This window comes from Oreochromis niloticus, linkage group LG10 (genome assembly GCF_001858045.2).
Source record: "Oreochromis niloticus isolate F11D_XX linkage group LG10, O_niloticus_UMD_NMBU, whole genome shotgun sequence".
NCBI classification, from domain to species: domain Eukaryota; kingdom Metazoa; phylum Chordata; class Actinopteri; order Cichliformes; family Cichlidae; genus Oreochromis; species Oreochromis niloticus.
In genome coordinates this window covers 7838533-7863901 of record NC_031975.2, presented here as the reverse complement: position 1 = coordinate 7863901, position 25369 = coordinate 7838533, and the positions used below count along the sequence as shown (strand labels likewise).

At 38.8% G+C, this 25369-nt stretch overlaps 2 protein-coding genes across 15 annotated transcripts in view; both read left to right on the top strand.

Annotated features, from left to right (window-relative positions):
- Nucleotides 1–2459: 2459 nt before the first annotated feature.
- Nucleotides 2460–7329, top strand: LOC100702555 (T-box transcription factor TBX3). The gene is made up of 7 exons (XM_005471922.3): nt 2460–3041; nt 3328–3595; nt 3754–3900; nt 4045–4121; nt 4199–4359; nt 4759–5303; nt 6158–7329. Exons 1-7 carry the CDS (start codon nt 2716–2718, stop codon nt 6488–6490), a joined length of 1857 nt encoding a protein of 618 aa, XP_005471979.1. The 5' UTR covers nt 2460–2715; the 3' UTR covers nt 6491–7329.
- Nucleotides 7330–10534: 3205 nt separating this feature from the next.
- The window catches only part of acaca (acetyl-CoA carboxylase alpha), a 31592-nt gene continuing 16757 nt past the window's right edge, over nt 10535–25369 (top strand). For 13 of the 14 annotated variants that reach the window (XM_025910668.1, XM_025910667.1, XM_025910664.1 and 10 more), the window contains exons 1-27: nt 10826–11204; nt 11909–12167; nt 13397–13529; nt 13754–13892; nt 14187–14296; nt 14396–14477; nt 14571–14669; nt 14807–14913; nt 14992–15102; nt 15193–15402; nt 15496–15666; nt 16206–16367; nt 16566–16729; nt 16851–17001; nt 17214–17317; nt 18265–18492; nt 18713–18863; nt 18951–19085; nt 19998–20144; nt 20239–20427; nt 20805–20905; nt 21042–21130; nt 21269–21393; nt 21496–21609; nt 22470–22583; nt 22706–22795; nt 22906–23024. In XM_025910668.1, coding sequence (XP_025766453.1) covers nt 11123–11204; nt 11909–12167; nt 13397–13529; nt 13754–13892; nt 14187–14296; nt 14396–14477; nt 14571–14669; nt 14807–14913; nt 14992–15102; nt 15193–15402; nt 15496–15666; nt 16206–16367; nt 16566–16729; nt 16851–17001; nt 17214–17317; nt 18265–18492; nt 18713–18863; nt 18951–19085; nt 19998–20144; nt 20239–20427; nt 20805–20905; nt 21042–21130; nt 21269–21393; nt 21496–21609; nt 22470–22583; nt 22706–22795; nt 22906–23024 — 3686 coding nt within the window. In that variant the 5' untranslated portion in view covers nt 10826–11122. Of the gene's footprint in view, nt 10723–10825; nt 11205–11908; nt 12168–13396; nt 13530–13753; nt 13893–14186; nt 14297–14395; nt 14478–14570; nt 14670–14806; nt 14914–14991; nt 15103–15192; nt 15403–15495; nt 15667–16205; nt 16368–16565; nt 16730–16850; nt 17002–17213; nt 17318–18264; nt 18493–18712; nt 18864–18950; nt 19086–19997; nt 20145–20238; nt 20428–20804; nt 20906–21041; nt 21131–21268; nt 21394–21495; nt 21610–22469; nt 22584–22705; nt 22796–22905; nt 23025–25369 lie in introns of those variants that run through there. The other variant, XM_025910662.1, reaches the window with a different exon arrangement.

The window sequence follows — 25369 nt, the reverse complement described above, 5'->3', positions numbered from 1 at the left end:
ACAAAGTGTCTGTGTCAGAAGTAAGTGGGTATATTCACAAGTCATTCACATTATACGTCACACAAATCCTATGTTATATAAACCATATCAATAACCAGTGGGACTTGATTTGTATTTTCAGCCTGATTAAGATAGATTTTGGTATGACAGTAGATTTTGAGAAGAGCCTTCATCCCACATAAAAAGAGGAATCATCAGTTTTTCTGGGCTTAACAATACTTAAGGCTCCCAAACTAGGAGATAGTTGAAAACTGCATCAAGTTTCTAGTAACCAAAATTAAGCCACACAACAAAAAGGTCCTGGATTTGAATACACCATCTGCTGTTTCTTGTGGAGTTTGCATGTTCTCTTCGCTACTTTGCATAGTTTCTCTCTGGGTACTCTGCCTTCCACCCACAGTCCAAAGACAAGCAGTTTGTAGAGCTACATTAATTGCCGATTCTAAATTGCCCATAGGTGTGAATGTGAGTGTGAATGGTTGTTTTTCTCTCTGTTTTAGACCTACGACAGACTGGCCTCATATCCGTTGTGTATTCTGAATGGATGGATCTCAGAAAATGCTGTATTCAACTAAAAGACACTGTCAACACTTAGTTTTTCCTCTTCTCAGAGTGGATTTTCAAATCCTCTGTGGTGGCCTTTGTTTTTTAATTGCTGAGAAATCCAGCACAAACCTGTATCTTACAGAACAGTTTGATGATTTTATCATTATTGTCTCATTATCATTATTCTTTTCTGTTCTATTCTTTTCTGTACACTTTTCTGCAAATTAAAAGAAAAAACAGATTTAGGTACAATCCAAGAATCTCTTTCGACACCAAGAAGTCATTTGACAGGACTGAAAGGCCTTGCATCTCTCCGTCTTACTCCACTCATCACAGCTGGCCTGAAGTGTCCTGAAACATGGTGGCTCATGGCTCCAGGCCCACTGTGCACCCTAAAACATTACAATTTACTTGTTTGTGATTGCATAGAGGTAGCTTCAGTGATACATAGCATCTCTATGGAAAATGTTCTGCTTTATTTAAGCCACCTTGAGGATTCTATTATTGGGACAGTTGGTTACATCCTTTGGTGAATTTCCAGTTTACGAGATTAATTACTCTAAGTCTGAGGCAACGCCCTCGACCTAATGTATCCCGGACTTCAACCTGCTCTGATCCTTTTAGCTGAGTCCCTGTAACTTTTTACTTCCCCAGGTATACAAATTATCCTCTCCTTCTTTGACCTGCACAAAGCTAATTTCATGCTGCTAAACCACAAGATTAGGGAAGACCTAGCTTACTGGACAGAGTTGGTGCTGTGTGTCTTGAAGAGTGAACCTCTTTAAGATGAACATGCCTCTGTGGTTTTGTACCCCTTTGAAATAATTTTAACTGAAAGCAAATATCTTCTTTCCTCTATAATATGGAAATTGTCATGACCATTGATCAACAACCACTGATCAAAGACCATTGATCACTGATCAATGGTCAGTGGAGAAAGATGTACCCTTAGGCCCCCTCCTTGATTTAGAGATGGTCTTTCCCTTTTCATTTAAATGACCTCCTTGAATCCCCGCTCAAAGCATTCCTCCCTGTCCAGGATGTGTACATCCTCATCACTGAAATAGTGTCCACTGGCTTGTAGGTGGGACTAGACTGCTGATTCAATAAATTCAATAAAGTAAAACACACCAGTACTTTAACCTGTGTTTTAAGATTTAAAGCTGAGGGCTTTATTCTACAACTTTTGAACAATCACGTTTGGAATCTGTTTCTCTCTTTGTGTGTGTGTGTGTGTGTGTGTGTGTGTGTGTGTGTGTGTGTGTGTGTGTGTGTGTGTGTGTGGGTGTGTGGAGAGAGGGGGGATTGTTTCCAAATTTCAGTTTGACTCAAGACGCAAAATTGTTTGTTTATATGCCATATGCTAAAAAGCTCTTGCTAAAAGAATGTTTCATTCACGTTCGTCTCTGGTGGGGCTCTGGCAAAACTTTCTGCCTCTTTCAAACTCTTTTATGGTTAAGATTTCAAGTTATTGCCATTTACTATGTGTGTCATCCATCATTGGATGAATCACTTCCACTTTCGAGCTTTCCTGTCTCGTAACTAGTTTATTCAAGAAGGTAAAGTGACTTCAGACATCCTGAACTGCGTAAATGATGTATTCATTTGATTTCTGTTATCAGTAACACACACTGGTTTGTAATTTTCAATTTTTTTTGACATATCATAGATTATTTGAACATTTTTACATTATTATTATTATTATTATTATCATTGTTATTATTGTTGTTATTGTTATTATTATTATCATTATACGTGTTTGGTAATTGGTAAGCTACGCTTAACGAAGCCCTGTCGAAAATATTTGGCTCGTTAGTGTACGATGTGCAAGGGAAAACAGACGTGTGACAGCGCAAACACAGTCTCTTTCCCTCCCTCTGTTCTCATCCTCGGTGCCAGTTGTTTTCAACAAGCTTGTGCAGTCACAGCGTGCACAGCTGCTCTCTCCCCGTTTGCGATTTACAAGCGGATTCTTACCCCTGTCTCAGTATTTTAAGAGTGGGGAATTTTGCATTCCCTCGTAAGACCAATCATGCCACACAATTCATAAACTTTTAAAATCGGAGTTGCTGTTTGGATGTACGCCATGCGCCTGCAACCTGCGCGGGCTGGCTGGGACTTTTCTTATCGGATGCTGTGCTGAGAAATGCAGTTTGCGCCGTTGCTCCCATGGCTTATTATCCTTTCCAAATTCGCGGACCCGGTGCCTTGTCCTTATCAGCCTTCCTTACCAGCGCACAGCCTTCTTTTCCCGCCGCGCCGACTTTTCCGGACGTCTCGTCCTTCTCCAAGTCTCTGTCAGAGCAGACACCCTCTGACGCGGGGCTGCACGCAGGTCTGGGGTGCCAAAATGAGGCCGTTCAGCAACGTTCCTTGAAGAGACTTGAGCCAGAAGAATGGTTGGACGAGGACCCGAAAGTTACGCTGGAATCAAAGAACTTGTGGAGTGAATTTCACAAAATAGGAACTGAGATGGTTATCACAAAATCAGGAAGGCAAGTGCAATGCGCAGTCAAGTAGCCTACTGAGAATTTTGTGTAGTGTCTTTGTCGTTTAAAATGTAGCTTTATTGTAAATAGCATTTATGTGCGCTTTTACAGGCTATGTTCACGCTTTAATGGGAAAGAAACAGCGAATAATCTAGTTTTGCTTATGATCGGAAGTTTAAAAAACCTCCATAGACAAATAGAAGCTCTATGAGAAAAAAGAGAGGAAAAAACAAAAATGACACTGTTAATTATTAGATATACAACAATTTCTTTTTTCTTCATTAACTATCAGGAGGATGTTTCCCCCTTTCAAAGTGCAAGTAGAAGGGCTGAATGAAACAGCCAAGTACATCTTGCTGATGGACATTGTCGCTGTCGACGACTGTCGCTACAAGTTTCACAACTCCCGCTGGATGGTGGCTGGAAAAGCTGACCCGGAGATGCCAAAGCGCATGTACATCCACCCGGACAGTCCGTCTAAAGGAGAGCAGTGGATGAGCAAGCCTGTTGCCTTTCATAAACTCAAGCTCACCAATAACATGTCTGACAAACATGGGTTTGTAAGTAACACTCACTGAAAAGTTGCTTTTGTTGCTCATTACTCATGGTTATGCTGGGTGAGTGGGTGCACTGCTTTAAAGCTTTTATTATGGTTGTAGTTGTAGTAATTAATTACCCAAATACCAGTAATTCCAACTCTATTTTTTCTAATTTGCAGACAATTTTGAATTCCATGCACAAGTACCAACCCAGATTTCATATTGTGAAGGCGAATGACATAATGAAGCTTCCATATAGCACCTTCCGGACTTATGTTTTCCCAGAGACAGAGTTCATCGCTGTCACTGCTTATCAAAATGAAAAGGTAACATCATCTTTCAGCTCCTCATACACAAATGACAAATGTCTCTATGGATAATACAGTGTGTAACAATGTTGTGTCTATTTGTCACTGCACAATGAACTTTGGATTGATTAATCTGCAGATCTTTCCTTCTTTTCCATCAAGATTACACAACTAAAAATTGACAACAATCCCTTTGCCAAAGGGTTCAGAGATACAGGAAATGGGAGACGCGAAAAGAGGTATACGTTTTGAAAGCAGAATACATCTTTCGGCCATATGTGCATGGTCTCATGCAATCTTGATTTGTGATCCCCAGAAATAAACAGTTAAACATTTCTTCACTGAATGGAAACCAAAGCAAAGCAGACCAGGACTTTGCTGATTCTGATGATTCCTATGAGCAGCCCAGTACCAGTGAGCCTTTTTATTCCCCACAACTAATGAGCAGCCCTCTGATGTCCACATCAACTTGTCAAGGTGGGTTCATTTAGAGTTCATTATGTTATTAGGCAGCCACTGTTGACCTAACTTAAAATCTACTGCATAGTCACTACACCGAAACAGCTTGCATATATTTTTCTTTTGTTTTTTAGTATATGTGTTTCCTTTTAAAGTAAACATGACATATTCTTAAGCCAATAATTGCTGTTTGTAGTTTTGGCATCTGCTTTTGTTTTTACTTAAAAAAAAAAAAAAAAAAATTTGATGCAAAATTAACAAAGCATTTTAAACTGTGTTTCAAAAGCACATGCGTTAATAATATGATGGCCCATTCAGTTTGACTGCAAAGTATTCCATGACACAGTGTCTGACAGTGTTTTCTTCATGGTTCAAAATGTTTGTTCTCTTTCAGAACTGTTTGTTTTTTCCTCACAGATGAGACCAATGTTGTCAGTGATTCAGACGTTGATCCACTAGATGACTGCAATGCTGAAGGCAGCTGCTCCAGGAACGAACAGACATTGGCTTTAAGTCTGAGAAGTGAAGAGATACTGTGGAACAAGTGCGATCTCAGAAAGAACAATCAGGATGCAACAAAAGCAAGAACATCAAGCAGCGCTTCACGTGATAGATATTCTATAGGTATGGGGTCAGAAGAGCATATGAGTGAAATCAAAGATGGGGTCGTGCCTATGATGTTACAGTCATGGAGTGCATCATCCTTCAGTGCTGGTCAGCAAACCACTTTGGATTTCTCAAGTGCACACAGCCAATTCTCTAGTAGGCTTGGGACACCTTTGTCATTTCAGTCTGGACAGGTATCAATGAAGCCAGAGGTTTTTTCCAATATGGGTATGGAGAATATGTTTCCCACTTCATCTGGTATAAATGGATTAAGAAATGGAAGCCTTTTTTCTGAACACATCACCTCTTCAGCTCCGTTCAAACGTCAACTGTCACAGCAAATGCTGGCATCTCAGGTACGCTTCCTCAGGTTCACTATATTAAGCTATTGAACATATTTTCATCCATTCATTTAAGAGGCATTATAAGTGCCGTATACAGCAGTAACAGTTACTGAACTTCAGTAGCATCTTTAAAGTCTTTGAGCACTAACAAAGGACTTCACATTGGGCAGCTGCAGAATTTTCACAGTGAAAGAAACTCTCAGCGAGTAAAGCTGAAATAAGCCAAATGTTTCGTGCCAATATGTTTCATAGCAAGCTCTGTTTGTAATTTGAAGAACAGACTTTTAAATCTTACTTTATGTTTTGTCATACTGTTGGTGCAATCCTACAAGCCTTCATGTTATAATCTTTATAGCTCAGGAACAAAGGTTCATGGTAAACTGATTTTCCACTAAAAAACAGAAAAATCTTTGATCACTACTTGGTGTGTTATGTGTTGAACCAAAAGGATTAAATGAATACATACAATATGAAAACAATGAAAGTCTAGTTTTTCATTAAACAACTACTGAATAAAGTAAAACAATAGCTGGAATGTTTAACATGAGTAGTGGTGCTTCATTATAAGCTTGTGTGAATCCTTTATGAATGGCTTAGAGGTCTTTATAGCGTGTCATTGTCAGTGTAAAGTAAAGCATAGGTGTGAATCCTCTTGTTGCTTAATGGGACTGCATTGATTACCCTTACTGACTTCCTTTGCTAATGCTTTGAATTTCCTCCATAACATGAGTCAAAGCCAAAGCAAATCACATCTACATGAAATTGATGTTTTCAGTTAGTAATGCTTAATTTTACAGAGCTGTTTATATTAAGAAAGATGATAAGATCTATACTACAAATCTTAACAACTCTACTTTTTAATGCAGGGGATTTCACCATCACCCTATGGAGGACTTTTCTCATATCCATACCGCTACATGGCAGCACCAGGTTCAGTCACACCAGCTCTTCCGTTCTGCACTGCAACCTCATCGCACTCCAGAAACCGACGTTACAGCAACTCTCGACCATGGGTGCGATTCAGCCCTTATCAGATTCCCACATCAATGACCTCAAGCCATAATCTTCTAACGTCCAGACTGCCTGGTAGATCATATTTACAATCTGAGCTGTTTAAATCTGGGAGCAGAGAGTCAACTGTGGTGTTTGACAATAACAGCTATCTATTCATAAGACCTAATAAACCGAATCCTCCATAATAGACTGTCCTACAAGTTTTAGGAGTTTTAATCAAACATAGTGGAAACTGTGATGAGACACGGACATGTTTGTGAAGTCACGTATGACAATCATGTGACAATGTTTTGGCAGAAAGTCTATATTTTGGCTTATTTTTAAATTGATCATATTATCATAAACTTAATAAAGACAGACTTGGCGGTCCAAAGACACCCAGCATATTATACTAGCCTTGGATATGCATGTTTAATTTATTAATTAAAATAAATATAGTTATAATAAAGCCGTTATAATTCTTTAACAGAATTTAGGTTATGTCTTCTGGTTTGCAAAAACACCAAGTCACTACTTACTGACAGTCCTACAACAACAAATAAACAAATTTGATTCTACTAAAAGCTACTCAGTGGAATTCCCAGAAAAAGTTGCTATGCAAAAGTCAGTGCCCGGAGTGGAATTCTTTAGAGGATGATATGATGTAATGTGCATAAATAAAAACACATTTTTTACCACTTTATTCTACGTAAATGTGTAAATAGTTTTTCTCTTGCATTCTTTTCACAAGAAAGTGACTAAATGAAGCCTTTTTTTTCCAGAATGTTTTATATTTTAACAATTAAATATGCCAATAATAAATGAGAAAAGTGTTAGTTACAGTGACTATTTGACATGTTTCACACTTTCACATTCTGATATACCAAAAATGTGCAGTGAGCTTGAAAAAACTCAGGACTTTTGTTTATCTTCTTTTAAACCAGCACTTAAGAAATCTCCAGGAGATGTTATGTTTTGTATGGAATTCTGCAAGTATATTGTGTGTGTGTGTGTTTTCACAGTTTACATAAAGATGTTGTTCTAATCTGTGATGATTGAGTGATTCATCTAATGTTAATTTTGCTTAATTTGTTTTGTTGTTTTTTTTTGGTGGTGGTGGTGGGGGGTGGGGGGTCATCTTTTGGTGAGTTGTTGTGCATTGCAACCCTACATTTCGTAAACAAAACAACAACAACAAACGTGACAGGATGTGGTGTCTCATATCACTGTTCTTAAATGCAAGGATATTTAATATTGATTTAAGAGGGGATTTTCTTTCCTTATTTTTTTCTCTCTATTGGACCTTATAGACATTTTTTTATCTTCTATTTTAAGTCACAGCAAAATGCATTAGAAGAATAGGGGAGCTCTTGAGCTTACGGTTTTAATTCTAAACAAATTCTTGGGGCAACACATCTTGGCACTCTTGCTCTCCCCATTCAACCCCCACAACCTTCCAGGAACAAACACTGGCAAGACAAGAGACGAGGCAGATTTTAAATTGGAGCTTTAACTGCGGGCCCTCATTTTACTGCCTGCATATTTTACATCTGTCTGCATACATCATTACAATAGTCATAAAACATCTGCAAATTTATAATGGATAAAGGTCTATGTCACCTGTTAGCTCAATAATGGGAACAAAGATTAGCTGGACAGTGACACTATTTGTAAAGTGACAGTCATTCACACAAAGTTGAACCACAAATTTGAAGACACTAAATCACACTGGGACAGTGTAAAAAAGGTCATATCCGTGTAGGACACACCTATATAAACAAATGTAGACTGTGTATTCAAACAAGATGATTCACACTGTTTTTACTCTGAGGTTTGCTGTGGCACACTGGCAAAATAAATGCTGTCACTAGTTGTCTTGAGACTTTAAAAAAAATGCAATACTTAAGTCTTCTTAATACATTTGTGTGCTAGTGAATGTTTGGAGCTTCTTTTTTCTGCAAACCTAAGTTATTAAAGCACAGAAAGAAAAAAGAAAGTGATTGTGATAGTGTCAATATTTAGTCCTGTCACTTGCATGTTTAGTATTACATTAATTAATTCTACTAATACTTGAAAGAATTATTTGGCTATGTTAAAATATACAACAGTCCACTGAGATATCAAGTTTCTGGAGGCCTGTGCTGACCTACTCTGAAAAGGACCAAAGTAAATGGACACTGGGAGGGAAGCAGCTATTTCACACTTCACAGTGTGCTAATGAGCTAAAAGAACTTACAAATACTTCAGGTTTTCAACATCACCTTGCCAAGAGAAGGCAATACAGGTGATTGGATTTTTAAATCAATCCTTATCATCACTATGAGCTAAAATAAAAATGTTAATACAGATGGCTTAAATAGATGAGTTGGCCTTAAAACAGCAATCATTCACTTAACATGGAACCCATTTAAAAGCTTTTGTTAATGTAAATTACGCTTTTGGCATGTATCTTTATGTTAAAGTTGAGAAATAGAAAGGTAAAAGTTACTTCCGCTGAAATCCCATAAATTCACAACCACTTTGGTCTGTGAGTGGTGGCTGCAAATCAAGGCCTCTGAAGCCACCTAGTGGAATAAAAGTGCAATAATAATATATTTTCCTCTTAATTATTTGATGTAAACCGGTTATTTCACTAAGGTAAACTTTCATAGTTTATCACGCGTATCCTGTTTTATTTTAACAATTGGGTTAAGGTGGTGTAGACTAATTCAACACTGGTATATTCTAATTTGATTTCATTCTTTCAGTCTTTTGGATGGATTAGTTTTCGGACTCTTAGCATTAGCATTTACACTTCTACATCATCAGAAACGTCAGCAAGCTTTTACTGTCTACACATGAATAGACAAAATTTTAAGCGTTTTTGACGTGGCTATCCATCTGTCCTACACGCAAACAAATACGGTAAAAAATAAAAAATAATTTTTAATTCATCACATTAAGTATGAACATTACTTTGAAGAACTGTCTTTGTAAAACAGTTTCACGCAAATAATCATTGAATTCAATTCCTTTTTTTTGAATACGATCAATTCTGATTGGTTCTCATCTGGTATTAGAAGTGAGGTTTTGAGATTTTGCCCGTGTCCCGAAACCAGTTTGAATGGAGACAGGCCAGATTGTCAGCTTTCAAACGACACAGCCAACGTGAGCGAAACGGGATATGAAATAAATGTATAGACTGCATCGTCTGCAGTCTATACACTCTACTTGCCTGCACTGAACTGATGAGTAAACATCTGTAATATACTGCATCTGTAATATACTGCACACTGGACGCATTTTTTTTCTTAATGTTTGACATTCTCAGTTTACACACGTAGTCCTCAAAGTACCCGTCGTGAAAGTAGTGTACAACAGACTTGTTAAATGTCGTCTGATCTTAGTGGGCTCACAGCATACTTCAGCACGCTCAGCACAACAAAGACCTGCAACCGTGAAACTGTGTCCTCAACAGAGATTCAGCACACTTTTTTCCGAACCTTTATTGAAAGAAATTATCACATACAAGACAAGTCAAGGAAACAGACCAGTATTGAAACAATTTACATTATAAAGATGGTGAAGCAAGTCATTTTAACTGATTCAGCACACTCAATGCCCAGTTCTGCTACTGCTGCTGTGTACATTCATTGACAGCACATGCTCAAGCACCACCTCTTCCGGGTGTGTCCCTATCCTAAACACGCCCACATAGATTAACTGCAATTTGATTGGAGCGTTGCGAACGGAATCAGCATAGATCTAGCTGAAATAGACTGTAAGGATTAAACGTTTACTGATATTTAATTATTAAGACATTATTATATTGAGTGGACAGAGCAAAAACCAAACAAAAACAGAAAACATGATTTATTTTCTTTTTTCTTTTTGACTGTTCATATATTTTTAGTCATAAGACAGCAGTAAATATGCTATCGAGCACCCTGGATGGATGTTAAAAAAGCTTTTTGTTTGATTTCAACTGGATTAGCAGCTGTGGTTATTTTGACTCCACCGTTTTCTTTTGCTTTTTTATTTTATTTACACATAATTATAACTTATAATTAATTTCTAAGTTTTATATAACGTCTAACATACAACATCTATTCTGTTTTCTACGTAATTCCCTTATAAGCGGAAGAATGGATACACAGCCTGAATACCTAGGAATACTGAAGTCGCTAATGTTTTGGGTCTTGTGCGTTATCATTTCTATCTAAACTAGTTCTATAGCGGAAGCTGCTGTCAGAGGTCAATGCCCAGGAGTAACCTGGCTGCGCATCATCACATCACCCCACTCTCTGCTGTTAAAGCATCTGATGGGGATGTGTGACCTCATCATGATGTGATGTTTTCATCATCACTTGGAAGAGAGATGTCTGGCAGATACAATTAATTTATCGATCTTTTTAATCCAACTTTTTTTTCAGGATTACGTGTCGGTTTATCTCCACCGGTGAGTCGCTAGTCTACCTGTAGGTGTTTATCTTTTATTTCCGCGTCTGCACGCAGGTTTTCACCCACACTGCAGTACAGTACAGTACGGTAGCCAGTACAGTACAGTCCGTACTATTGTATTAGTGCCGTTACAGTGGAATTATAATTGTATTAGCGCCTGCCGGTAAGCTAGCGTTATTAGCACTTGCGTCTCAGCTTATCTGGGCTTGCTGGGTAATCAAGCTAGCTTTCACGGACAGGTAACCTTAACTAGTCGACTCAATGTTAGTTCTTGTCTTTTTCCTTTTTCTTTTTCTAGAAAGCGGTTCCAGAGCTAAAGTTATGTCATTAAATAATTTTAATTCCGGAAAACAGAAATATGAGTGTTTTAACAAGCTAAACACAGCTATCATTTCGTGATGTTCCCCTGGCTCACTTTTACAGCGTGCCTGTTTGCGGTGTTCGGCTTGTTTTTCTGGTCCCGCAAGCGCTTATCGATAGGTAAGGTGTGCCTTACCCGACAGTCTACTCTTTCCATTTGCTCTGACAGGTGGGTTTTGTTAAATAGTTGCAGCAACCGCACAGGTAGGGTGACAGCAACATGGCAGTTAAGTAACGTCTTATGGTTTCCGCACGTGGTTGTTAATTGACATTGTTTCGAGCTTTCATGGTAAATTAACAAGGGGGAGAAGAAAGCGAAGGTCAGTATTACTGTAGCCGATGCTAGGGTTTTGAGGAAAAACAGCAGTTTTAATCAAGCAATTGTCTTTATTGTTTTTCTTTTGTCCACTCTTTTAAATAGCAGGTGCAAAGTGTACATAGGACAACTGATGATTACAGTGCAACTCTGGCAAATAGCAAATTTCATCATATGGCTGTCTGCCTAAATAATGCTTCACTGGTTCTGTCTATATGATAGCTGGTGACAATATAGCACTCATTACATTCAGGTGTTATTGTTTAATATTTTGTTATTAACATTTTATTCTAAGCAACTGTTTGGCACATCATAAAGTGGCATTTTTTTTCTAGAGTGTGGACAAAAATGATGCAATATCAATTGCACTATCAAGAAACTTAAGTTCATGTAACCCGCTTTTGCAATAATGACAAACAACCTTGTGTTCCAGCCAAAGCAATCTGTGTCACACTGTACTCTGTGGCTCCTTTATAACTGCTGCAACCACTGCTCCGCTTCTTGTCAGTGTTTGGAGCCTGCTCCTGTCGCCCGACCATGGCACAACAGGACGGCGCTGCCAAGAAGATTCCAGCTGTTGCGGAATTGCACTCTCACTTCATTGTGGGATCTGTGTCAGAGGAGAACTCAGAGGATGAAAACCAAGGGAAGGTGGACTTGCAGCTAGATGAGAAGGAGACTCGCTCCTTGTCTCCATCTTCTGGGAGTTCGGACAGCACCTATGAAATGGGCTTCGACCACATCGACGGTCCCATGCACAATTTAAGGTTAGACTCTAATCCTAACTTGTCTGTCCGGCTTCTAAATGGTAATGCAACAGAAAAATATATTTTATTCAATCATTTGTAAATGTCCTTCTAATAGCTATATATAGCAAATGATTGATACGGATAGGGATCCTGCAACTTTCTGTGCTGTGTTTGTGAAACTAGCCAATATCTGTCGTCCAAAATGACACGGAGCATGCTCTGCTTAGACTATGTACTTTTCCTTGGCTATGTAACCCTTTGAGCAACATGTGAAAAATGCAGTTTCTCTAGTTGCACTCTACCAAAAAGTCTCTGTGCCCTCACTGTGTGAGGTTGTCCTGAAGAGCAGGAATCTCGACTTCAGAAAGTTTTTTTGGGAAAGTGGTCCAATTTTTTTTCTTTTTTTCACAGACAGTAATTCCCAAACCAGCTTTTGAAAGGAGCTATTCATGATAGTAGTTTTTAGCCTCTCTGCCAATCCCGTGTTTTTTTTTCTACTGGACTCCCTGATCTCCTGTGTTTTGTCATTTAAAAGTTTTCCTTTTAAATATAAGTTTAAAAGGTCTTGAAAAAACAGTGCATGTGTCTTTTTATGTGTACTTGACCTCTAAGTATAATTGTTTGCAAAAACACTTGGGACAAAATTATTATTTCTTGCATGCTGACCATAATCAGCAAGTTTACTTTTGTGACTGGTTTTGATTTGATCAGTTTGAATGAGGGTAAACCGAAAGATACTGGGAGATACTGCCGTTGTCAGAACTGGAAATACTGGATGAACGGGGGTTATACCCCCCCCCACCCACACACAGTCTCTTCCACATCTGGATAGAGTTGTTCCACGCCAAGATCTGTACAGTGATGCAACCGTCCAGTGTCATGCCATATAGAAACCAGCCAGCTAAACGGCCCAGGCTCTGTCACACCCTGTCACGTTCCTCCCCCCATAGTACCCAACTGTCCCAACTCTTCCTCTTTGGGTGGAGCTTTGATTTACAGAGCTCTGCAGTTTCTGTTGGAAGCACTTGCCCCAACATGTAAACGTGTTTGAACAATAAGTTCTACTCTTTTTAACAATTTCCTCCATTATTTCGTTTCTAGGTTTGTTTGTTTTTTGTTGTTGTTTTCCTACTGTTGTCATAGATTTTTATTAATGGTTAGACATTCTGACCATTTCACCAACTTATCCAGAAGCCATAAAATCAAAGGGACATTATATTTATATTCTTTGTTTTTTATTCAAACAGATCAAGCATGTCAGGCCTGCACCTGGTGAAACAAGGACGAGATCGCAGGCGTATTGACCTCCAGAGGGACTTCACTGTTGCTTCTCCTGCTGAATTTGTCACACGCTTTGGTGGTAACAGGGTCATTGAAAAGGTAAGAAATTCTGCCTGTGATTAAAATAAACTTTGTCATATATGGATGATAATGTCAATATAATTTACAAACTTTACAATAATAACAAAAAGCATGAAAAGATTCAAATTGTGATATTATGTCAGTGAAATAATTCACTGTATTTGCATTCCATAACTTTTCTGCTGTATTGTGATTAGACTTATGTTAACAGTGGTGACTGAACTGATGCTCTGCTTTTCCAGGTGCTCATTGCCAACAATGGCATTGCAGCAGTGAAATGCATGCGCTCCATCCGCCGCTGGGCCTATGAAATGTTTCGCAATGAAAGGGCAATCCGTTTTGTCGTCATGGTGACCCCAGAAGACCTGAAGGCCAATGCAGGTGAGCTAAAGTTAGGTTTCCCCAAACAGTAGACTCATTGTATGTGCTACCAACTTCAGCAAATGTTTTTTGAGATTTTTGAGACCGGTATATTGACTTTATGATCCTGAGCTTTTGCCCTTAAATAATTCATCAGACAATATGGAATGTTATTTCACACATTTTGGTTACATTTTAACTATGTTATAGCTAATTTGACTGGCTTTTTTGGTATTGTAGACAGGACTGAGAATAATTGTTCATATTTTGTCATATTACAGTTATTTTCTTTTCTATCTTTTTTGTGTGTTACAGAGTACATCAAGATGGCAGATCATTATGTGCCTGTACCCGGGGGGACTAATAACAACAACTATGCCAATGTTGAGCTCATTCTAGACATTGCTAAACGCATACCAGTTCAGGTATCACCAGAATATTTTTCAGTAGTTTCTACTGTAATTACCTTTTTTTGTTTGCTTGTTTATTTGTCATCTGGTGTTGTATTGTTTTATTTATTATAGGCAGTGTGGGCTGGATGGGGGCATGCCTCAGAAAACCCCAAACTCCCGGAGCTTCTTCAAAAGCATGGCATTGCTTTCATGGGTGAGGAGTGAGGGTCACTTTGACAATCACCTGTTCTTCATTTGCCAGAGTAATTTAAGAGTAAAGTGTTAAAATTCTTCTTTCTTTTCTTAGGTCCACCAAGTCAGGCTATGTGGGCTCTTGGAGATAAGATTGCTTCCTCCATCGTGGCTCAGACAGCTGGAATTCCAACACTCCCCTGGAGCGGAACAGGTAGGTCATAGATTCTTGTCTCTGAATATTGTAGCTGGTCAACATTGCTAACATTTCAGATGAAATAAAATATTAACGATGCACAGTGACACTGAAAAGTTTCTATGCTGAATACATTTTGGGATCTTCTTTTTCAGGTCTGACAGTGGACTGGCCAGAGAATAACCAAAAAAAGAAGGTCGTCAGCGTTCCTCACGACTTGTATGAGCTCGGCTGCGTCCAGGATGTAGAGCATGGCATGAAAGTAAGCAATTCACCTAATAGTGTATAATGGAAAATGAGTGTTGCATGCACGCTTTCTAACATCTCTTTCTATCACAAGGCTGCAGAGAAAATTGGCTACCCTATAATGGTGAAGGCCTCAGAAGGTGGTGGAGGAAAAGGGATCCGTAAAGTCAACTCTGCTGATGACTTCCCTAACCTGTTCAGACAGGTAAGTGAACATGTACAGCTTTTCCTGCTTTTTGGTACGGTGGTATTTTATGTATTCTATGACTTCAAGAATATATTTTATCTTTTCTAGGTCCAGGCAGAAGTCCCAGGATCACCCATTTTTGTCATGCAGCTAGCCAAGCATGCCCGTCACTTGGAGGTTCAGATTTTGGCTGATCAGTATGGCAATGCCATTTCCCTGTTTGGCAGAGACTGTTCCGTGCAGCGACGACATCAGAAAATTATAGAAGAGGCTCCTGCTACCATCGCCACTTCTGATGTGTTTGAGGATATGGAAAAGGTAACCCCCCTCTAGCATCACTTGCACATAGCTGATAAATCAGTACCAACAAATTTCAAGCTTGAATTAACCTGAATTGTTCTCGCCTCTCAGTGTGCGGTGAAGCTGGCTAAGATGGTGGGTTATGTAAGTGCTGGTACAGTTGAGTACCTCTACAGCCAGGATGGCAGCTTCTATTTCCTGGAGCTCAACCCTCGTCTACAGGTGGAACACCCATGCACTGAGATGGTGGCTGATGTCAACTTGCCTGCTGCCCAGCTGCAGGTTGGTCTCACTTATTCAGTAGCTCACAGTTACATCATACACATTGTCCACTACAGGACAGTCACAGACTCTAAAAATTAGCATGCTTCACCACGGTTGATGCTCTGATGGGGCCTCTGGTTGCTATGGCAACCAACGGCAAATGTGCAATATGCAGAAACACTGAAGCAGATCACAGAGTTGTAGCAGCAATGGGTCACGTGGTCTTCTCTGCAGTGTTTAGGATTGTGTGTAAATAGGTCAGTGGCAATGAAGCTGAAGGGCTGCGAGGGCATTTTAGTCAAGCTGATTGGGCGCTACTATGGGAGGGACACACTATCTAATTCAGTGCTCATTGTCTTGGTTGCCTTGAAAGGTGGATTGATAAGCTTCAAATAGGCATGACAAAGAAATCTTTTGGGGGTTCTTTATTTAAAAAATGGGGGGGGAAATGTAATCATGGTCTAATATATACTATTTAGTCAGACTGTTCTCAGTTTTCCATGCTAGTTTATGATCACCAGTATAAACATGTGTTACATTAATAATACTCTTTTTAGATTGCTATGGGTATTCCTCTTCATCGGATCAAAGACATTAGAATGCTTTATGGCGTTCAGCCCTGGGGGGACTCTCCCATTGATTTTGAGGCTCTGTCCACTGCCCCTTCCCCTCGGGGCCATGTCATTGCTGCTCGTATCACCAGTGAGAACCCAGATGAGGTAAGATTTACTAATTCCTGCTGTGCAAAAGTTTTCCAGCCAATGGTTACCCAATGATATATATCTGCTGACGTTGTTGTGTGACTGATATTACTTTTCAGTCTTCCTTTTATTTATTTTTTTTAAACAACAAGTACTATTATTACTACTGTTTGAATGTCCAGTTTGCATCACTGTGTTTATGGTGTGTGATTGAAGGGTTTCAAGCCAAGCTCTGGAACCGTGCAAGAGCTGAATTTCCGCAGCAATAAGAATGTGTGGGGCTACTTCAGCGTTGCAGCGGCTGGAGGGCTGCATGAGTTTGCTGACTCCCAGTTTGGGCACTGCTTCTCATGGGGAGAGAATCGTGAAGAAGCTATCTCGTGAGTATACTCAGAATTAAGAAACATTGCTCTTTTTATTTTTACTGTATTTTATTATATACACTTACCAATATGGATTATTTCTGTACAATGTTTAATCAGAGGTTATGGCTTCTTTTAGAAACATGGTGGTTGCGCTTAAGGAGCTGTCTATTAGGGGTGACTTCAGGACAACAGTGGAGTACCTCATTAAGCTGCTGGAGACGGAAAGCTTCCAGCACAATAGTATCGACACAGGCTGGCTGGACAGACTTATCTCAGAGAAGATGCAGGTATATGGAGATTATGCAGCTGTTGCCACTGGATGTTCTTAACTGTAATGACAGGTTATTTAATGTTTGACCCATATTTTAGTGTCTGCACTAAAACCACAATAAAGCCAAATGTTGGGATATGATAGTCTATTTGGTTTATCCTCCTGATATCCACAGCCTGTAATGCATGACTGTTTTTGTGTAAGTTGTAAAGTGTAATTTACATGCAGGCGGAGCGTCCTGATACCATGCTGGGAATTGTGAGCGGTGCTCTGCATGTGGCAGATGTCAATCTCAGGAACAGTGTTTCCAACTTTTTGCACTCTCTGGAAAGGTAAAAATATAATTCAAATAATATGTGGTCAAATACACTACTGCACAAATTCTCTAGCCTCAGTCCTTTATATATTGCTAGACATTTGGGAAATGTGTGCAGTGATTTATTGAAATGTGTAAACATACATAGGAATGCAGTATATAAGGCAAAAAATTATTCCAATGAGCTTGAAAGTGAATATTTGGTATGACTACCTTTAGTCTTCAACACAGCTTGCCCACACTGAGGCAAGCTTTCTTTTCATTTCTTGGAATAGTTCTCCAGACTTGTTCCATTCTCTGTTGAGATAATAGTCAATGACTAAAGGTGTACCGCTGTGTGCATTTTCTATCCAGATATGGTTTCACCACTTTGACAGTGTCTTTGGGATCAGCGCAATGTTGAGACACTTTCTGATGAGGCTTCAGAGAACTGTAGAGGATCATTTGATGTTTAATATATATAACTGTTTTAGGCTCACCATTTGTCCAGTTTCTTCATTTTTTTAAGGGCACACTGCACATTATTGGTATTTTTCATAGATTTGGCTAAAGAAATGGGAACAGATCATTTGTTTTTGAGATGGGCTGCTAACAACAGAGATACAATTTGAACTTGTTTCTTTGCTAAACTGTTTCTTATGTGTAGAAGCGTTACTGGTTGTTTACTGATTAAATATGTAAACAAACAAATGGGGGGGGGGGGGGGGGGATCCTATGAAAACAGTCAGAGACGAGGACTTGACTCAAAATGAGTGAAAAAGTCCAAAGAAGAACTTTGAAAGACTTTCAGAAAGCCTGAAAAACTATTGCTCACGATCGTGAGGGGTGGCTCAAGACTTTTGCACAGTGCCGTATGCTACATTGTAATCTGTTGTAAGCCACAGTAGAAACCATCATTTAAAAAAAAAAAAAAAAACAGCATTTTGAATAGATAACATGAGACACTCTGTACTCTCTGACCAGGGGTCAGGTGCTACCAGCACACACGCTGCTCAACACTGTGGATGTGGAGCTGATCTATGAAGGTACTAAGTACGTTCTGACAGTGACTCGTCAGTCTCCCAACTCCTATGTGGTCATCATGAACAATTCTTGTGCTGAAGTGGATGTCCATCGGCTCAGTGATGGAGGTCTTTTGCTGTCATATGATGGAAGCAGCTACACTACGTACATGAAAGAAGAGGTGGACAGGTAAACAAAACAATTAACTGTATGAAAGAATTGTTACTATTTTAACTGTAAGTTTACCACAGGAAAACTATTTTAAAAAACAAAAAAACTGCAAATATTCTTATTCTTATTGTTATTGTAATCTTAAATGAATAAAAATACTTTATTCCTTTAAGATCTTCACATAAAACATGACACTGAAATCTTCAAATTTCTGGTTTTGTTTTTTTTTTGTTGGCAGGTATCGCATCACAATTGGGAACAAGACGTGTGTTTTTGAGAAGGAAAACGATCCCTCGCTGCTGCGGTCTCCTTCAGCAGGCAAACTCATTCAGTACACTATTGAGGATGGCGGGCATGTGTTTGCTGGCCAGTGCTACGCTGAAATAGAGGTACATTAGTTTAATGGTTAGTTGCGTGCAGTCCACTATAAAGATGGAATCTGTAAATATACATTATGTTTATTTGCAAATAAACAGGTGATGAAGATGGTCATGACTCTCACTGCAGCAGAGTCTGGTTGTATTCACTATGTGAAGAGAGCTGGAGCAGCATTGGAGCCTGGCTGTGTCATTGCCAAGTTGCAACTGGATGACCCAAGCAGAGTGCAGCAGGTACTTTATGTGTCATAATTCCAGATTATTGTTGTCACAGATACAGTATTTGCTGTGTAGCATGTACGATTTTGTATAATGCAAAATGACGGTTAATGTAAAAAATACATATATATATATTTTTTTACATCACATTAAATTACAGCATTGGTTTTAGCTTTGATGTCATTTGGCCATGAAAAATATCTTAGTAGGTATCTTGGCAACACTCTGAGTATTAGTTTGAATATGCATGTGTTGCGTTTAATGATTAATCGCTTTATGGAGTTGAATGTTAAGCTATATCAGGGGAACCAATGTGCAAGAAGAGACAGACAGACAGACAATTAAAACTAACGGATGTTAAACTCCAGCACAAGCGTCTCAAACTAAAATGAATAGATACGTCACCCACACATCTGCTTGCTTTCTACAAGCCATACCTGAACAACCCCCAGAGACACACACACACACACACACACACACACACACACACACACACACACACACACACACACACACACACACACACACACACACACACACACACACACACAAAAAAAAAAAATCCAGCCTATAAGCATTTCTCTGCTCTACCATTGTATTATAATTACATATCATTATCTGCCATAGCAAACCAAATGAGGTTGAGCTCACCATCATCATGAGTCTTTATTGCACCCATATGGTAAAGCAAAGAGCAAAACAGCAGTAGAGTTCCCAAGAAATTGTAAAATTACCAAAATTGAATAAATTAAAAAAATATATAAACTTAACACAAAAAGTAAGCAAAGGATAAACTAAGCAGTGGATTAAGAATTGCTTATTTCACACTATAACCTTTACCTCCTACCAGAACACACTATTGACACTATGATGTATTTCTAAAAATCCAGTGACATATTAGTAATCAGTATTTGTATTGTCTCACAGGCTGAGCTCTACACAGGGACCCTGCCTTCTATCCAGGCAGTAGCTTTGAGAGGAGAGAAGCTGCACAGAGTTTTCCATAACACACTGGGTCATCTTGTTCACATGATGAATGGCTATTGTCTTCCTGAGCCTTTCTTCAGTGCTAAGGTAAGAATTCATGTACACCAGTGTGTACACCAGCATTACTTTGCTCAGTCTTGAACAGTTTCTGACAAACACACACTTCTTGTGTCTCTCCTAGTTGAAAGAATGGGTGGAAAGGTTAATGAAAACCATGCGCGATCCTTCTTTACCACTGTTGGAGCTTCAAGACATCATGACGAGTGTTTCAGGTCGCATCCCCCCTGCTGTGGAGAAGGCCATCAAGAAGGAGATGGCTCAGTATGCCAGCAACATAACTTCTGTGCTTTGCCAGTTCCCCAGCCAGCAGGTGCATCACAAACACTTGCGCATGAACCACATATTTCTTACTACACATACCTTATCAGCTCTTCATACACGAGTTCCTTCTAATATACTTACAGCCCACTTTCTTGTGACCATTTTTAAAATGTATTTTGAAAACAATAAACCCAGTGGCTTCATGTTTTTCTAAGAATGCAGAATGAAAGTACCATATCTAGGTGAGGACGTGTGAGTGATAAATAGATTTGTGGTCCAGAATCTCACGTACCTTTTAAATTTCTTTACATAGCCTGTAACACACACTTGTTAAGGAACGTGTTGTCAGTGCCAAAGGGATTAAATGCTTATCAGTCTCCACTGCTGGTGGGATTAAATGCTTATTGTTTCTTCCTTTGTTTCCAGATTGCAAACATACTGGACAGCCATGCCGCTACTCTTAACAAGAAATCAGAGAGAGAAGTCTTCTTTATGAACACTCAAAGCATTGTTCAGCTGGTGCAGAAGTGAGAAACATGCTCTTTATGTGAATATCATCAAGTTTTAATCCTAGGCTTTAAAGTGAATTATTTGTCTGTGTGCTTTATCAGCACAACAGCATACATTTTTCTTGTAAGACCAGAATGTTTTTGTGTCTAACAGGTACCGCAGCGGCATCAGAGGTCACATGAAGGCCGTTGTGATGGACTTGCTTAGACAATATCTAAAAGTAGAGATCCAGTTTCAGAATGGTGAGAAACAGTGACTTGACACTTTCTTGCTTGGATAGCAGAAAAATTGCATTAGCATATTCTCACCACTTGATGGTGCTCTTAAACCTCAAGTTTCCTGTCCAGTTTTTCCCAACGCTCTTATCTATGTGTTAACAGGACACTATGATAAGTGTGTCTTTGCACTGCGTGAGGAAAACAAGGGTGACATGGCCAATGTGCTCAATTATATCTTTTCCCATGCTCAAGTCACCAAGAAGAACCTACTGGTTACTATGCTGATTGTAAGTATCCATTCTTACTGATTTAAAAATCTCTATGAAAAAGTGATTTTCAACAGTCATGCCTTCATCACATTCTTCTTCCTCCTCTTCTTCTCCGTGTAGGACCAGCTCTGTGGTCGTGATCCAACACTAACAGATGAATTGATGGCCATTTTGACTGAACTCACCCAGCTCAGCAAGACAACCAATGCAAAGGTGGCGCTGCGTGCTCGGCAGGTCAGAATTGAACTCCTAATCTTGGTTGACAGACATACTACAATGAAAAAACAAAATGTAAAAAAACAAAACAAAACTGTACAGCAATAAAGAAGTACTATTTGGAAATGAAAAGAAGTTGGTTGAAAAAAAAATGATCTAAAAGCCTGTTTAGCTGAAAAGCTTGTGTGGTACTACTTTTGAAGTGACAGAGGCTGTGGATTGGCTCGGGTAATGGCTAATTGGTAGGACTGTGTTTTGGGGGTTTTTTTGTTTGTTTTTTTTAACCTCTGGCGTAGCCTGACATGCACCTTCCAGGTAATATTGCTATACTTTGCAGCAACACGGGCCTCAAATTCTGTGATAGTTCTGTTGAGCAGTAATGTGCTCTCTAAAAACACAGTATAAAACAAAATGTCATAGTTTGTAATTGTATCTAGCTTGCTCATTTTAGTAATCCAATAGCTAATATTCATCCATACATCTCTGACAGTCTGTGTAGAGAGAAGTCTTTTCTCTTTGCTGTTTTATTAAAAGTAACTGTTTGTCAAAGTGCAATATCAAAGCTTAGAATCACCTGTGTTGGCTGAGCAATACAGAAACACCAACACAACTATAAATGTAACACACTACCACACTTTAAGCTCAAGTCATGAGCAATGTGGAGTATTTTCCCACCAGATGTCACTATATGCTCTAAAATGTGTGAGAGAGAAAATTTCTTATAAGATAAATTAAAAATAAATTTAAGTAAAACATGTGACACATTAACAGAAGAAAGTGTGTAGCTGAAACTGTGTAAAGGTTGACACTGTCAGAAAATGTAAAGGAAAGCATAATTAAGCTATACCTGAAGGAGCACATTTATCTTATTCTTTCAGGTGTTGATAGCTTCCCACCTTCCCTCTTATGAGCTACGACACAACCAGGTGGAGTCAATCTTCCTCTCTGCCATTGATATGTATGGGCACCAGTTCTGCATTGAGAACCTGCAGGTGAGCATTAAAGGGCAAGAGCAGTAGTTGTGGCTGTGCATGTATTTCAAAACAATAGACAAAATGTTCAAGGTATAAAATTATTCTTGTTTTTTTTTTTTTCTTTGTTTTTTTTTCTCTAGAAACTGATCCTTTCAGAGACATCCATATTTGACGTTCTCCCCAACTTCTTCTACCACAGTAATCAGGTAGTCAGGATGGCTGCCCTCGAGGTGAGAGGAATAAGTTTTGTTTATTAATCAGTTTGTCTGAATTTAAGTTGAACAAACTTTACAAGCACTTCATATATCTGACCAGCATTGCCTGTCTTCAATAATGTCAGGTGTACGTTCGGAGAGCATACATAGCCTACGAGCTCAACAGTGTTCAGCATCGACAACTGAAGGACAACACATGTATAGTAGAGTTTCAGTTCATGCTTCCAACTTCACATCCCAACAGGTATTGCTCATGAAAAAGCTGAAACACATACATGCTGTGCACTACTATTCTGCTGTCCTGACCCCCTCCTCCCCCCAGGACACTGTGCCATCAGTAATTCTACTCATACTCTCATGTTGAATTTTCCATTTAAAGTTACCATTTATCAAAATTGCTTGCAAGGTGACAACACAACAATATTATGTTAATATTAGACTGAGTGTTAGCAGCGGGACCTGCAATGATGTGCTGCAGTTTCTGCTTATGCCTGTGTTTCTAAATAGAGGAATCTCTATTTTTTTCTACAACATTTTATTATCTCTCTTTTTTTTTAAATCCTAAGTGAAGATGTAGCATGGCTGCAGAAAATTTTCGTGACCTCTTATACTGTAACTGTTAAAAGATAAAGAATACTTATAAGTACAGTGGATATAAATAGCATACTCACCCTAGTTAAAATGTCAAGGATCTGAGAAATAAGAATTAAAACCACAATAAATAATTATCAACTTTTTGTACCTTTATTGTGACCTATAACCTGTACAATTCAATTGAAGAAACAAATCAGCATAATGAGCTGGTTGCATAAATGTGCACACCTTTAATACTTTATTGAAACACCTTTGAAATTATTCACAGCATTCAGTCTTCTTGATTTGGATGCATGGGGTCATTGTCATGTTGAAAGTTAAAATTGCTCATCATCAGTCTGCAAGAAACTTGAAGGGTTTCTTGTGACTGGTGGTGGAAATGTTTTGAATTCTGTCCACTCCACTAAAGCTTAAGTTTCCAGCTAAAGAAAAGCAGCCCCGAAGCATGATACTGCCACCACCGTGCTTCACTTTAAGTATGGTAATGCATAGAGTGGTTTTAGCACCAAACGTTCTGTATGTGGCCAAAACGTTAAAAATTCAGACCGTATCACATTTTCCCACAAGCATTTAGGACACTTTGTGTATGTTGTTGCAAATTGTAGGCAGGCATGGATGTTTTTCCTTTGTCAGAATAGGCGTCAGTATGGCAACACTAGTCCATAGTATAGGCTCAGATTGAGTAAATGTCAGGAAAATCCTATTAGGACAGTTGAACTTTATGCGAGGTTAACGAGAGTCTCTAACTGATGACAAGTGTGTACTCAAGAAAACTGAATGCCACGATTAAATTAAAAGGTGCTTCAATAATGTACTAGTTTTAGAGGTGTGCACATTTATGAAATCAGTACATTTCTTATGTTTTCATTTTTTTCCCCCATGACAGATTAGTTTGTTTTCTCTTGAGTCGTACAAGTTATAGGTCACATTAAAGGTGGGAAGAATTTTGTAATGATTTATTGTTGTCTTATTATTGTTTTCCCCAACAGGGATGTGTGCACTGTTTATATCCACAGTCCCTGTTTTTTCCTACCTCTGTGTCACTGTTCGCCATTGTTTTTCCTGTAAATGTTGCCATGTGCAAAAAAAAAAAAAAGAAAAGAAGGTATTTTTGACCACTGAAAATACTTTTCTTGGTTTGTTAAAACAGGACTGAGCAATTAAGAATCAAGATTTTCATGCCTCGTGCTCTTGCTTAAGCTCTGAGGGGAAAAAACCATCTGGCACAAAAAAGTCAGAAGTTATTGTACACGCTCAGTATTTGAAAAGGTTTTTAACAGACACAGTACTGTGGCATTTCTGTTGCTCTCACTCACAGTTTCTATCCCACCCACCTGCAGCTATGTTCAGTTCGTCCATGTGTGATTGCATGTTTTGTGTATTTTTTGTTTGTTTCGATGCATTGCTTGTGGTTACTAAGTAGTACTAGACTTTTTCTTTGCTATGTTTGGTTCTGTTTTTTGCACTGTTATTTTTAGAAATCCTTGTGCATATTCATCCGCATGCTTGTGTTTTACTATGTCTAAATTAACCTTCATTTTGGCATCATTATTTGTGACATACAGAACGGCATGAGAGTGTGATGTGATCCCCTCTTTATTCAGTCAATCTCTGAACAGAGAGTTTTTTGGATCACATGATGCATGTGTAGAGGAAGCAGTTAAGTAGCAAAATGTGTGTTTATTGTGAGAAAGATCTACCATTATTTACCATAATTTTACCATTTATTACATCCATTTGGATATGCAGTGGATGCATACAAGATTATGAAACTCCACTCATGACATTTTCCAGTCCCCCCCCCCCCCCCCCCCCACACATACAAAAGTAACATCAGATATGTTTCTTATTAGTCTTTTTATGTGTGAAGTCACAAAACAATTTGATTGTTCCTGGTGCAAAATTATGTTAAGGGACACATATAGTCACATGCACACATTGCTACACCTTAAATGTCTTCCTTCTGATGCCTGACACTAACCACTTGGTAATCAA

Coding starts and splice junctions, on each gene's coding strand:
- LOC100702555 (XM_005471922.3), top strand. CDS start 2,716: ATGGCTTATTATCCTTTCCAAATTCGCGGACCCGGTGCCTTGTCCTTA. Junction 3,596..3,753: donor TGTCTGACAAACATGGGTTT/GTAAGTAACACT, acceptor TCTAATTTGCAG/ACAATTTTGAATTCCATGCA. Junction 4,360..4,758: donor GTCCACATCAACTTGTCAAG/GTGGGTTCATTT, acceptor TTTTCCTCACAG/ATGAGACCAATGTTGTCAGT.